Source organism: Equus caballus, chromosome 20 (assembly GCF_041296265.1).
Source record: "Equus caballus isolate H_3958 breed thoroughbred chromosome 20, TB-T2T, whole genome shotgun sequence".
Lineage (NCBI taxonomy): Eukaryota > Metazoa > Chordata > Mammalia > Perissodactyla > Equidae > Equus > Equus caballus.
This window is the reverse complement of record NC_091703.1, coordinates 38,157,328-38,170,717: the sequence shown is the minus strand read 5'-3', so window position 1 is coordinate 38,170,717 and position 13,390 is coordinate 38,157,328. Positions and strand designations below refer to the sequence as shown.

At 59.6% G+C, this 13,390-nt stretch overlaps 1 protein-coding gene across 4 annotated transcripts in view; it reads right to left on the bottom strand.

Annotated features, from left to right (window-relative positions):
* Nucleotides 1-1,010: 1,010 nt before the first annotated feature.
* PACSIN1 (protein kinase C and casein kinase substrate in neurons 1) overlaps nt 1,011-13,390 on the bottom strand; it is a 53,927-nt gene continuing 41,547 nt past the window's right edge. For 3 of the 4 annotated variants that reach the window (XM_023624759.2, XM_070245423.1, XM_023624758.2), the window contains exons 2-10: nt 9,492-9,617; nt 8,418-8,574; nt 6,726-6,961; nt 6,212-6,367; nt 5,942-6,117; nt 5,407-5,527; nt 5,188-5,315; nt 4,352-4,539; nt 1,011-3,806 (exon numbers count right to left, since the gene is read on the bottom strand). In XM_023624759.2, the coding sequence (XP_023480527.1) occupies nt 3,697-3,806; nt 4,352-4,539; nt 5,188-5,315; nt 5,407-5,527; nt 5,942-6,117; nt 6,212-6,367; nt 6,726-6,961; nt 8,418-8,574; nt 9,492-9,554 (1,335 nt within the window). In that variant the 5' untranslated portion in view covers nt 9,555-9,617 and the 3' untranslated portion in view covers nt 1,011-3,696. Of the gene's footprint in view, nt 3,807-4,351; nt 4,540-5,187; nt 5,316-5,406; nt 5,528-5,941; nt 6,118-6,211; nt 6,368-6,725; nt 6,962-8,417; nt 8,575-9,491; nt 9,618-10,413; nt 10,801-13,390 lie in introns of those variants that run through there. The other variant, XM_023624760.2, reaches the window with a different exon arrangement.

Below are 13,390 nucleotides of genomic sequence, written 5' to 3'. Positions count from 1 at the left end.
CCTCGGAGAGACATCTGAGCGGCCCGGGGAAGCTGAGGCCGCGTGGGGGTCGGCTGAGGACACAGGGAACCGAGGACAGAGCTAGGGCTGCACCTGGGAGACCTGCCACGTCCCAGAAGAGATCCAGCCGGGGGCGGGGAGGCTGGGGCAGGGGCTGGGCCTGGAGCTGAAGCTGGGGCAGGAGCTGAGGCCCGGGCAGGGCCTGGCCCGGCAGAACAGAGTTGCGAAGCTGGAGCCTGGGTCCTGGCCACTTCCCTGAGAAATGCTTTTGGAGAAGCCCTCCCAGGGGTCCCACACAGAAGTGCTGTCAGAGGTCAGGCAGGGCACAAGAAAGTGTGGCAGCACCTGACGTCACACCATCGGGAGCCTGGGACTGTGGACTACCAGGAACCACAGGCCTCAGCAATCACTCTTAGAATTTTGCTTTAAAAATTGAAACCTGGGGCCGGCCCAGTGGTGCAGTGGTTAAATTTGCACATTCCACTTCAGCAGCCCGGGGTTCACCAGTTCGGATCCCGGGTGTGGACATGGCACCGCTTGGCAAGCCATGATGTGGTAGGCGTCCCACGTATAAAGTAGAGGAAGATGGGCACTGTTAGCTCAGGGCCAGTCTTGCTCAGCAAAAAGAAGACAATTGGCGGCAGATGTTAGCTCAGAGCTAATCTTCCTCAAAAAAAAAGAAAAGAAAAGAAACCTACTTGGGGGTCAAATTCATCCTTGAACTGTGAGTTTTAGACCCCAAATATCTGAGTTCTCCTGGTCAGTCAGGCACCCAGGACCCTAAAGGCCATGGCCCAGTTGCCTCAGAGAGCACCTATTATAGCCCTCTCTGTATAGACAGGCCCCGGGGGCCCTGAAAGGTGAGGGGACCAGCCCTCAGTCTGCCGGCCGTCAGTGATCAGCCAGGACAGCATGGAGCATGCTGGGCCCCACCTCCCGACAGACATCCCAACCACAGATCTCTCAGGGCTCGAAAGACAGAGGACTCGAGATAACAATGTCCAGCCAGGTTGACACAGTTCTGGATTTTATCCACAGTCATACAGTCACAACTTATAGATATATATATTTGTATTTATATACCTTTAAATTACACAATCATGTACAAAACAGGTGCATTGCTGAGACCACAGCACTTCTCGGAGTTTCACAAGTGTCGGACTAATGGAGTCAGAAGCCAAGGGCGGCAGACGGTGGGCAGCGGGCAGCCCGGCCCCTCGCAGAGCCGGGCGCAGAACGGTGGTGAACAGGGACAAACACTTCACTCGCCGAGCCCGCGGGGTGGGCCCGTGCAGCATGGGGGGGCAGAGGGCTACAGGAGGCAGTGGGCACAGCGAGGGCGTGGCCCCCACGATCGGTGTTGAGTGCCCTGACACCAGCACTGACAGGTGGGGCTGGGCCCCAGAGCTCAGGGGACTTCCAGGTGGGGGACCCTCCCACTCTGGGGTCCTGAGGAGCCTGGGGACCAAGAGAGAGTGGTCCCAAATGGGGCCATGGAGGTGGTTACTCAGAATGAAGGGGGTTTCAAGTCCCTGCCCTGGACTGGGCAGCTAGAGGGCTGAGGGGGACAGGCCTGGGGTCCAGCCAGGACCACAGCCCCTCCCCAGGTGCTGAGAAGCTGCTGGCACAGAGAGGGGGAGCCCAGGCCCCAAGGAGCAGGTGCCGGCCTCCTGCCATCCGAGGGCAAGCAGTGAGGGGCGGGCCCCAACCCCGACCCCTGCCTGGGGGCGAGGCTGAGGAGGCCTTTGTTCTGGAGCTGGGAGCTGAGGGCTTCCGAAATCTTGCTGCAGGCTCTGAGGGGCTTAGGGCACATCTCAGGCTGCAGTAGAGGCCCAGAGAGTGACAGTGACAAGAATGGAGGTGCTGGGGGAAGTTTGCCTGTCCCTAGGGGTGCCGCCCCCCGACTCCCCTGGCCCTGAGGGAGGCCTGCCCCAGCTCAGGCTCCTGCCAGACTCTGCCGGGATCCTCCGTGTCCACACGAGCAGGGTCGGGGTCTTGAGGCTGGGGTCTATGACCTCCTAACAGTGAGCTGTTGGGAGAAGAAGCAGGGAGCAAAGGAGGATGGAGGGATGACAGAGGGGCCGTTACCTGGAGGCCCAGGGAGCCAGGTGCTGTGGGAGGGGAGGTGTCTGCAGTCTGAGGCCCAGAAGTGGCATCAGCCCTGAGCAAGGTCACCTGGTGCTGCAGGACGTCTCAGGGCCTCGTCCCAGAGGTTCCAGGAGACTCCTCATCTAGCCATCCCCCCTCTTGGGGTCCTGTCCTGCCTGGGTCACACCCCGCCTCTTCCCCCATGGGCACTGATACTCGGTAACCCAGCACCACTGTCTTCCACCAGCCGTGGGAAACACTCCTGTTCTGGGGGCGGGGGGGTCCTCTGCCTCCTCCCGCCACCAAAACTCCTGTAATGGAGACTCAGGCTTGGAGATAAGGAGGGGCTGCCAGCAGGGAGAATGTTCTCCAGGGGCCAGGGCTGGGGTTGGGGGGAGGGGACAAGGAAGAAAGACATGGTGACCATCCTGGTCCTGAGGCCAGGGCTCCTCGCTCCTGCCAAACCCCTGCGGCTCCCATTGGCTGCAGGCTTTCCCCCGCTGGTCCCAGGCTGGAAGCTCCCATGGGCCCTGCAGTGACTCCCCAGGGGCCAGAGAAGGGGAGAGAGAGATGGGAGGCCACAAGGCTGGGTCTCATAGAAGCTGGCCAGGCCTAGCGGGCCTATGGTTTTAGATGGACATGGTGGGGGCGGGTAGGCAAGATGCCCTTCTCCCCAGAAACCGGGAGGAGGCTGCTACTGTTGCTGGCTTTGCCCTGGGCTTTGGGGCCCCTCCCCCGTGCCTGAGGATTATGAGAGGGGCGGGGTCTCTGTAGGGGACTGAGGGGTGTGGCTCCGAGGAGGAGCCTGTGCCCAGTGCTGACAGCTGGGAAAGGCCCCAGCAGGGTCTGGGTCCCTCAGCTGAGCCTCGAGTGGGAAGGCTGAGGGCCTGCTCCCCCTTCACTCCCCCTCCTACACCCAGCGACACTGTCACCGACTCCAGCTCACCCTTCCTCATGTCTGGGGGAGTCTAGGGAGCCCTAGAAACCTCTATGGGAGAAGAGGGTGGCCATTCCTCGTCCAGCCCCACCAGTCCCGTGGGGTGAGCCTGGGAGAAGAAGGGCATCCCCCAGGGCGAAGTGGAAGACCAAGGACTGGGAGGCCCCCTTCTCTGGGGTCTGGAGGGGAGGTCTTCGAGGGGAGCTGGTGGAAGGGGAGCGGGGTGGGGCAGGAGGAAGAGGTCAGGAAACCTGGCCCGGGGGGGGGGGGGGGGGGGGGGGGGGGGGGGGGGGTGCTGGCAGCCTGGGGGGAAGGGCAGGCTGGCGGAGCGACGCAGGATGGAAGGGTCCAGGAGACACCCCTCAGGGCTCAGGAGGCTCTTTGGTGGGGTCTGAAGAGCAGATGTTGTGATGTCTCTGTTGGGCTAAGTCCTAAGACCCTCACCTACCCTGGGGCCGTCACCCGAGTCCCACCACCTTGGCCTCCAGGCGGCCCTGCAAATGCTCAGTCTCTTTCTATTTTTTGTTTTGTTCTGTTTTGACTTTTAAAAAAATAAAAGCTTGATCGGAAAATATGTCTGGAACTCTATGGCAAAGGGAGGGGGACAAGAGTGGACAGGGAGGGGAGGGGCGGACGAGGAGGGAGGGGGAGTGGGGAGGGAAGCGGGGCAGCTAGATGGCCTCCACGTAGTTGGCAGGATAGAGGCCCAGCTGCCCGCTGTCCAGCCGCCCGCGGCACCAACCCTGCTCGTCCTCCTCGCCCAGCTTGGTGAGCTCATCTCCTAGAAGAGGACACAGGGGAGCTCACTGACAGGGGCTCAGAGACGGCTGACCGCGAGCCCCACACTGCCGGAAACGTCCTCGGATGCTGTCTAGCTGGGCCGACCCCAATGCCCCGCCCCTTGCCCGCCCCTGCAGACCAGCCCCAGCCACGCCCAGACACCCACGTGCTGCCCTAAGCCACACACCTCATCTGGGTCTCAGCCCTGCCCCACGGAAGCCCAGGCCCCGCCCCTAGCTTCTTTTCCCGGGTCCTGTCCCTCCTCCTGGCATCCTCTGCCCTCAGGCCCCGCCCCCAGCCCATGTCCCTGCTCTGCCCCCACTGCATTCTCAGGTCCTGACTCCACCCCTGGCACCCACTCTCAGGTCCTGCCCCGGCTCTCTAATTCGAGACTTGGCCCCGGGGCACAGGTCACGCTCCAGGTCGTGGCCACGCCCCCGCAGCAGGCCCCGCCCCAGCCGCGTGGTCCGCAAATCCCTGCATCCCCCGCATCCCCGGCCCTCCGGCCCCGCCCCACGGCCCGGCCGCCCGCCCCGCCCTCCGCACCAGCCTTGAAGCTGAGCTCGTCCTGCTCCTGGCCGTCGTAGTCGTAGAGGGCCCGCACACGCACTCCCTTGGCGTCGTCTTCGAAGGGGTTGGAGCCCCCGTTGGCCTCACTGCCTCCAAATGGGTTCCCGCTCTCGTCGTCCGACCACTCGGTGGCATAAGTCTGACCCCGGTCGTAGCTGCTAACGCTGAGACGCAGAGAGAGGACCCGGCATGAATGGCTTCTTACCTCGTCCCCAGGGCTGCCCCCTCCTCCCACCCGGAGCCCTGGCCTCAAATTCTACCACGGCTGGAGCAGGGATGGGCCGTGTGAGAAGGGGTCCAGGGCCAGTGACTCTTATGACAGCTCTTTAAACAGAGGTGAGGCAGGACTATTAGCATTATTACTCAGCCTTTGAGTGAGGGGGTGCAGAAGGGGACCCCAGAGAACATCTGACCCCTCATCTGAGAGGGACAGTACAACCTAGTGGTTAAGTGTGAGGATTCTGGAGCCAGACCTCTTGGGCATCATATCGTGGCCCTGAGGCTTACTAACTAGCTGTGTGACCTTGGGCAAGTCACTTAACCTGTCTGGGTTTCAGTTTCTCCCTCTGTAAATTGGAAATATTTACACACTTCTCAGAGTGTCTGGAGGCTCTGAAGACTTAATATATGGAAAGTGCTTAGAACAGTGCCTGGCACACAATAGGTGCTCTCAAAGGATTAGCTGCCACTGACACCGAGAGGAGCACGTGGTTGCTGTGACTCAGATCATTTCTTGTCTCCTGGGGTAAAACTCAGCTGCCCCAGTGTGTGGGCCCCTCTGGCCCCCAGGAAGCTCCATAGGAGGCACTCACCTGCCACGGTCCCCAGCCTGGGATGTGGACTCTGCCACCCCAGTGGCATTGGTCAGTGTCACCCCCTCTGCCTTCTTGGGCTGTTTCTCCTTCTTGGTGGTGGTGTGAGGGAGATCTGGGTTCCACTCCTGGTGGGCGCCAGCGCAGCAGTGAGACTGGGGGCTGCCCCTGAGGGCCCTTCCCCGCTCTCCAGCCTCCCTCACCCTCACACATCCTCACCTCAAACTGGGGCCAATTCATAGGCATGCCGGGGCCGCTGGTGCTGCGGAACCACCTGAGGTCGTCCTGGGCGTCAGCCCCCCGGATGGCCTGCTCCAGCTCCCGGTACACGTGGACATAGCTGTGCACGAGGGAGATGGTAGGTGGGGGGCAAGATGCACCATGGCCTTCTCATCCTCCATGAAGGCCGGGGCCCATTCTGGGGACCCGGGCACTGGTGTGCCCCCCAGCTAGGAATCGCGCAGGCTTCCCAAGGAGCAATCTCCATGTGGGCAGCTCCGGGCATGCCCCGTGGGCACCCTTCTCCATCCCCACCTTAGCCACTCACCCATCCATCCACGCATGTTTCTTGAGTACATGGATGCGTCAGCTCGCACCCAGGCAGCTGCTGTATTTGCAGCCTCTTCCCTCTTGGCCCCTGCAGCTCTGTCCCCCACCTTTCTGTCACTATAACATGGGACCCGGGATGCCCTGCCCACCAGTTCTACCCTCTGCCGCCCGTGCCTGTGCCCACCACGCTGCCACGCCCAGCTACCTGCTGTTCTCAGCGAGGTTGAGGTGACGTTTGATGTCCAGCAGCACCTCCTTGAGGAAGACCAGCCGCTTTTCCTCAAATTGCTGGCACTGTTCAAACACCTGCTCCATGCCCTCCATGTACTGGGGTGTGGTCTTGCCCACGTCATCCAGCACCTTCTCATACTTCTCCTGTGTCTACGGGCACCAGGACAAAGGGCATGTGAGCCCTAGGCCTGCAGCTCCCAGCCACCACCCCTCCAAGGGGCCTCAGACCCCGGCTGGCCGGCACCTTCTGCACATCCTGCTTGCACTTGTCCACTTTGTCCTGCAGCTTCTTTTGCTGCTCGGGGGTGACCGACTGCTCCGTCTTGCTGTTCATCTCCCGAGTCACGGCCAGCTTCTCCTCTTTGCAGGCCAGGTGGTAGGCCTTCTTGGCTGCCTCTAGCTGTGGGGGCGGGGGGACAGGGCCAGGGCTCCTATTTGTAAGCAGGCGTGGACGTGGTCACTCGTCAACCCCTCCCCCCTGCCGGGAGCTGTGAGGGCACAGTCTTAAGAGGCAGAAGGGACACAGGCCCTGGCTCAGGTGTTTGGGAGCAGGGCCCACCCATCTGTGGATGTTTCCCTGCAAGGCACTGCCTGCTGCCCTACGGACACCCTCCCGCCGGACATCGCCGAGCCTGCCCCGTCTGTGGGTGGAAGGCAGTGCTGCTCCCCGGCAGCAGAGCACTGTAGACCCCTCCGTCTGAGCGGACTCCCTCTGCCGCCCACCCTGGCCCCATCTGCGGCAGCCGCCCACCGGGCACCTCCTTCATCTTCTTGGCCCAGGGCTTCTGGGCCTTCCGGAAGCCATCTTCAGCCTCCTTGGTCTCCTTGAAGCCGCCCATGATCTGCTTGTGGTAGGCGTCCTTCTGCCAGTTCTTGACCTTCTCCAGGTCCTCGTTCAGCAGGCTGTTCTTCACCTCCTGGTGCAATTCGCTCACCTTGTCTGCCTCCGTCATGATGGCGCCCCAGGCCCGCTCCAGACTGCCATACTGTGGGCCTGAGGAAAGGACCACGGGGTCACCAGGCCCTCATCACCCCCCGCCCAGAGGCCCCCCCTCATGCCTTTCTCTGAGGCTTTCCCCATACTTCCCATGGCAGCAGAAATGCTCTCCCTATAGTTTTGTCCATCCTCCAGGGCCCAAGGACTGCCACCTCCCCCAGGAAGCCTTCTCTGACTGCTCTATCCCCACACACCTCAGCCTGCAGCTCTCACTGAATTCTCCTAGCATCTGCCTCTGTGCCTACTCCCCGTCTTCCCCATCAGCTTGTGAGCCCCATGGGGGGCAGCCTGGACCCTGTGAGCTCTCACAAACCCAGCACAGCACCAGGTACACGGTAGGTGCTCCAGGAATATGGGCTGAATGTAAAGTTGAAGAACCAACTGGTGATGGAAGGCCACTAGGACCAGACATTCCACAGTCATTTGTTCTTCTGTATCCTGGGCGTCAACTCTGGGCCAGGCACTGTGCAGGGCAGTATGGACCCAGCCCCTGCCCTCATGGGGTTTAGAGTGCAGTGGAAAAGAGAAACATTAACCAATACATGTAAACCCCAACCTGAAACTGTTCTAGATGAAAGGAATCTAGAGACACAACTACATGCAGCATGTGGTTGTGGGTTGGATCCTGGGCCAACACAAACAACTGCTATAATAAAATTTGCATATGGGCCACATTACTGTCCTGAACTTGATAGTTCAACTATGGTTCCGTAAGCAAATGTTCTTATTCTTAGGAGACGCATCAAGAATTTAGGGTGGGGCTGGCCCTGTGGCTGAGTGGTTGAGTTCATGTGCTCCGCTGCAGAGGCCCAGGATTTCGCTGGTTCAGATCCTGGGTGCGGACATGGCACTGCTCATTAGGCCATGAAGAGGCGGCGTCCCACGTGCCACAACTGGAAGGACCCACAATTAAAATATACAACTATGTACTGGGGGGATTTGGGGAGAAAAAGCAGAAAGAAAAAAAAAATAGATTGGCAACGGTTGTTAGCTCAGGTACCAATCTTAAAAAAAAAAAAGAATTTAGGGTGAAGGGGCATGTCTCCAACTTAAATGGTTCAGGAAAAATATGCCTAAAAATACAGAGGAAGTGAGAAAACCAACGTGGTAAAATGTTAACTGGTGAATCTGGGTGAGGGGTACGTAGTTCTGTGGACTCTTCTTGCAAATTTTCTCTAAATTTAAATTATTTCAAAATAAAAAGTTTTTTTTTTAATCCAACCTAAAATTGTACAAAGTAGAATTGAACAGGGAAGGGGGGGCGGGGGCGCTGGTTTGGTCTGGGAGGGAAAGAGTGCAGGTGTGGGGACAGTGCCTGAAGAGGCGCTGTGGCTCAAGGATGCAGACGCATCCAAGTGGCTGGCGCTCCCCGGACCCAGACGGGAGGAGGGGGTCGAGGGGGGCCGGTGAGGGTGAGGGCCTGGGGTGTGGCCCGGGGTGGGCATGGGGGCACCTTTCTCGATGAGCTGGCGCCAGCGCTTGGCCCAGTCGGTGAGCTGCTGCGCATACGCCTTCTCGATCTTGGCGCGCTCCTGCACGCAGTTCACCAGGTCGTTGCACAGGCGGTGCCCGTCATCGATGCGCTTCACCGTCCGCTTGTAGTTCCCCACCTGGCGGCCAAGCAGCGAGCGCGACTCCCGCGGGGCCCCGGCCTCCCCGCCTCCCCGCTGTCCAGCCCTGCCGGCCCCCCCCCCCCTCCCCGCCTCGCCGCCCCGCAGGGATGCGCTGGGGACCCCCGACCCTCCCACTTCCGAGGCCTCAGCACCCCGCATCGCATCCCACCGTCTACACACTCCCTCATCCCACTGTAAACATAATTTCCTCGCTGCCATGAAATGCGGAAGGATTTTTATAATTTGGACTTGGGCTAGAATGAATTATTCATTTTGTTCTTGTGAGCTAAATCTATTATATTTATGCAGAGTCACAGAAGCGTTGAGTTGAGCTGCAGCTTTTGACATAATATTATGTTTTGGAGACATCTCATTAAACACTTATTAATTTAGGTTTGGCAGTTTTTGCTTTGGATTTTGGAAGCCAACAGGAAAAATGCTTTTCTGGGTCTCAGATATTATTTTGGGAGGCTCCTGAAATCCTGGCTTCTACTCTGGTCTCCACATCTCTGTTGCTGTGGGGTTCCCAGAATTCACTCTGCTTCTCTGAGACCTGTGCTCGACCCCCTGCCAACTTCACTTCAGCTATGAAAGGCTGTGTAAGCTGTGAAGTGCATAGCTGCCTGTGTGAATGCCAGGAGTCTAAGCTAGGGCCCCCAGAGCAGAGCGTCAGGAGGGCCTGTTCCACGTTATGAAACACTGCAGGATCTCTCCAGGGCCAGCTGTGGGGCAGAAGGGCTCCAAGCTCAGTCTTCCCCCACTTTATGGCTACCACTGCCTGCTGGACACAGATGGCTTTGGAGGGGCCCAGGGACTAGAGAGCAGGGCCTGAGGTCATGGGGTGGATGGGAGCCTGGGCCTCCACATGGCCAGGCTGTGTGATCCCCAGGACATGGGGAACATTGAAGCCTCACCTCCCAGAAGCTGTCAGTGGTCTCCTCCGGAGCTAGCGAGGCCTCATCGTAGGAGCCGGACATGGTGTGGCCGTAGGAGGATGGGCAGCTGGGGAATGGCGGTCACCAAGCTGGGCTGCTCATGCGCTAGGAGGGCAGGAGAGAGATCCCTGGAGATCAGGGAAGTGCCGCCATGTGCCCCATTCCAGGCCTGGGGCCCCGCAGGCACGAGCTGTGCATCGGGATGAGGACTCCCCGCCCTGGGACTGCCTCACCAACCCTGGGGTAACCCCAAGATTCACCCTGTAGTCCCCCTCATGCCCACCTCCCCAGCTCTCCTCCATGAGCCCTTTGCTCTAGATCCCTTCCTTCCCCCGACCCCAAATCGGTCCTCCTGCTCCAGTGGGCACTTCTCAGAACCTGCCCCAACCACTGGAACCGTGGTGCCAACGGCACTCCTGTACTCTCAGAGCTACAAGTGAGGGCCGTGTGTTGCGTATTAGCTTTATCCAAATCTGTGGTTTGCTCCGTAGACACACACAGCTCCTGGGGGCCAGCAGGCAGGCCTATCTTCATGCGTGTCCTGCTCCCCCTCCCCAGGGCCTGGCCCTGGGGCTCAATGAGCCCTCGCTGGCTTCTCTGTCCACCTCGTCATTGCCCACCCTGACCCAGCTAGATCCCTGCACCAGGCCCCAAACACCCTCCAGTTCCCTCACCTGCCACCCCACCCAACGCAGAGTCCCTGGTCTCGCCTCTAGATCCTCCCAGAAGCTCCCCCCCGCCAGAGCTTGGACCCAAGGCCATTGGGAAGCTGGCAGCAGGGCCTCCTCCCACCTCTGGCCCAGGCTGAGCACCTCCGCAGATCCCTGAGCTTCTGGGCCTCGGCAGATGCCCTTCTGGTTGCCCTGGGGCCCAGCCTCGGAAGCCTCCGTTAACCACTTACATGTCTCCTAAGAGTCCTGCACACGCGGCCTCCTGGCCTGCAGGTCAGAGCACTGCCATCCGTGTGAGCATCGAGCGGCTGTGTGTGCCCTGGATCTGTCGGCTGGCATCACGGCTGTCCAATGTAGGCCGTGTGCTGCCCCAGGCTGGAGCAGGCGCTGCCCTGTTCCCCTCCCCCAGCCAGGCCTCACTGCCACCCCAAGCAAGAATGGCTCTCGAAGGACAGCGAGTCCAGGCCGTCCTGACCCCACGAGCAGCCGCCAGCCTTCAGCAGGGGACAGCAGGGGACATCTCGCTGCCTCTTCCCTGCAGAGGACTATGAACCCCGACCAATGAGGACGCTGGGGGAGGGCTAGCCTCTGCAGGCTTCAGCCCAAACTGGGGGTCCAGCAGACCCCCAGCCCTTACCAGCAGCTGGCCCTCAGGCTCAGAGCAGGTGGCACCCACATGCGAGGATCCCTCCCCCTCTGTGGCCTCAGTCTCCCCATCTGTCCAGGGCCTAGTGCTCTTTCCCCAGGAATAACCCAGTATTGCCCCTTGGTTTCTCTCAGGCACTAAAGGTATTTTGTTCCTCTCCCATTAGCAAAACCTCAGACAAACTCCCACAAACTCATGCACGGGGTGGCGGGGGAAGAGAGAGGTGACTGGATGTCATCAAGGGACAAAGCAATGAGTCTGAACTTTTTCTTCTTAATTTGGCACTTTTCACTTATAAAGCAGCACCCGCTTCAAGAGGACCATTTTGAATTTAGACGCGAGGAGTGAACGAGGGCTATGTGATGGACTTCGAGCTGCCTTAGGTGAGAAGCCTGGGCCAGAGCCCCGGCCAGAGCCCTTGAGGTTGTACTGAACTCTGCTCTTTGGGGTCCCCATAAGGTACAGCTGTCAGCGGGCTGGCGGTGGGGGCGGGAGCAGGGCGGAGGGTAGGGACATTCCCTCATGGGAGTGAAGGTGGAACCTACCCTGGGTTGCAGGAGGTGACCTGATACGATCTCAGTGGGGCGACCTGGCGCTCTCACTCACTGTGCAGAGGCACACATCCTTCTCCCAGCAGCCCCCCTCCCAGGAGCGGACCCTCCAGCCAGTTGCGCACACCGAGGATGCCCAATTCCATATACTGCAGCGCTGCCTGTAAAAGCCAAAGGCTGGAAACAACCCAGATGCCCGTCCAGGGACTGGTTAAGTAAATTATGGTGCAGGCCTGCCACAGAATGCTCCAGTCCTGAACAGAGCCCTCCCCACGCCATGCCACTCAAACCAAATGAGCAAGGTGGGGAAGAGCGTGGCTGCGGACGCTTCCATTCGTATGGGGGGAGCTATAGAAACAGGGAATATTTTTGGAAAGCTGGTAATGGTGGCTGCCTTCGGGGAACTGGGTGGCTGGGGGGTGGGGTGGGAGGGAGATTTTCACTGTAGGTCCTTTTGTGCCTTTCAGATTTTGCCTTGTGTGCATAAACTGCATTTTTTAAAAATCCTCTGGCTTGTGTTGGAGGAGAGCTGAGGGAGCTGGGAGCTAAGACAGAGGGTGCGTTCTAAGGATGGAAAGAGGGGACAGTGCGGCTAAGACCTGGCATGTCAGGCTAGAAGAGAATGCGTGATGGCAGAGACCATTCTCACCTTGTCCAGACTCAGGGAGGGTGGACCTGCTGTGGTCCCTCCCTCAGTGTAGATAGGTAACAGGTCTCCTGGGCTCCCGGCTGAGGTATCATGTGTAGTGGACATAGCTCTAGCCTTGGGGCCCCTGCTCTGCCACCAAACTGCTGTGTGGCCTTGGGCAATTCACATGGCCTCCCTGGGCCTTGCCGTGAAATGAGGATGATATGACCAGACTTAAGAATGTGATGGGACGTTGAGGGTCCGGCCCACTCCAGACCAGGGCTGGATCTGCACAGCAGTGGCTCAGGAAGACAGGCAGGGCCAGGGAGGGGATGTGGGAGGGGGCGCACGAGCCCCCAGCACCGCACCCACCAGACCCACCAGACCCACCAGACCCACCATCCCACGCTGCCCCGCCTCCTCCAAATTGGCCCCACACCCCACCCTGGGGGCAGGTGGGAGGTTTAATTCTCACCAAATGCTCTTAATTCCCTCCTGAATGGCGGCCAAGAGCTGCCATCACTGAAAAGCTGCATTTCTCAGCCATGGAAGCTGGTGTGGCCGGTATCTGCCACCCCCAGGGGCAGGCCCGATCCGCTCCTAGCTTTCCTCAACCCATCAAGTGGGCACAATGCCCAGCTGACCTTTTCTGGCCCTGAAAGCCCTTTATCATGAATAATAATAGCTGGCAGTGGACTGCTCCCACATCCTAACCCATCGGATCCTCACACGCACCCTGCGAGGTGGGGTGTTGCTGTCACCCCCACATTGTAGCCGGAAGCCTGAGGCTGAGACGTGACTGATAGCGCTTGTCAGCTCTCATTACTGACGTGTCACCATTGCTGTGCCATTTCGGGGCAGGCCCTCTCTTTTCCTGGAGCCAGGGAAGATGCCAGGCCCCTCTCTTGCCACAAGGATGGTGTAGCCCTCGGCCTGTGGAACAGGTGGCCTGGGCACTGGCTCCAGCCTCCCCCGTGCTGGTGAGACCTCGGCCAAGTCCCGTCATGGGGTCTCAGTTTTCTAACTGGTGTGATGCGAAAACAATACTTGAGTTGCTTTTGAAGATCAAACGATAAAGGAGTAGTAGCTCTTTTTGAAAAACATAGACGCTGCGGAAATGTGACATTTTCATCCTGACCTGGATCTTTCCTTTGGCAGAAAGGAGCCCCAGGTGAAAGGTGTCATCCTCAGGCCCCAGGCCTGCTGCGCTGCCTCTGAAAGACCCCGGGGGGCAGGGGCCTTTCTCCTGGTCCGCCTAGCCCTGGCTTGCAGAAGGGATGGAGGAATGAAGCGCGTGAGCCCAGAGAGGGCAGCCTGGGGTGGACGGCGCAGTGTGGACTCCTGTGTCATCGGTCACTAACAACCACAGGCCTCCGACCCCA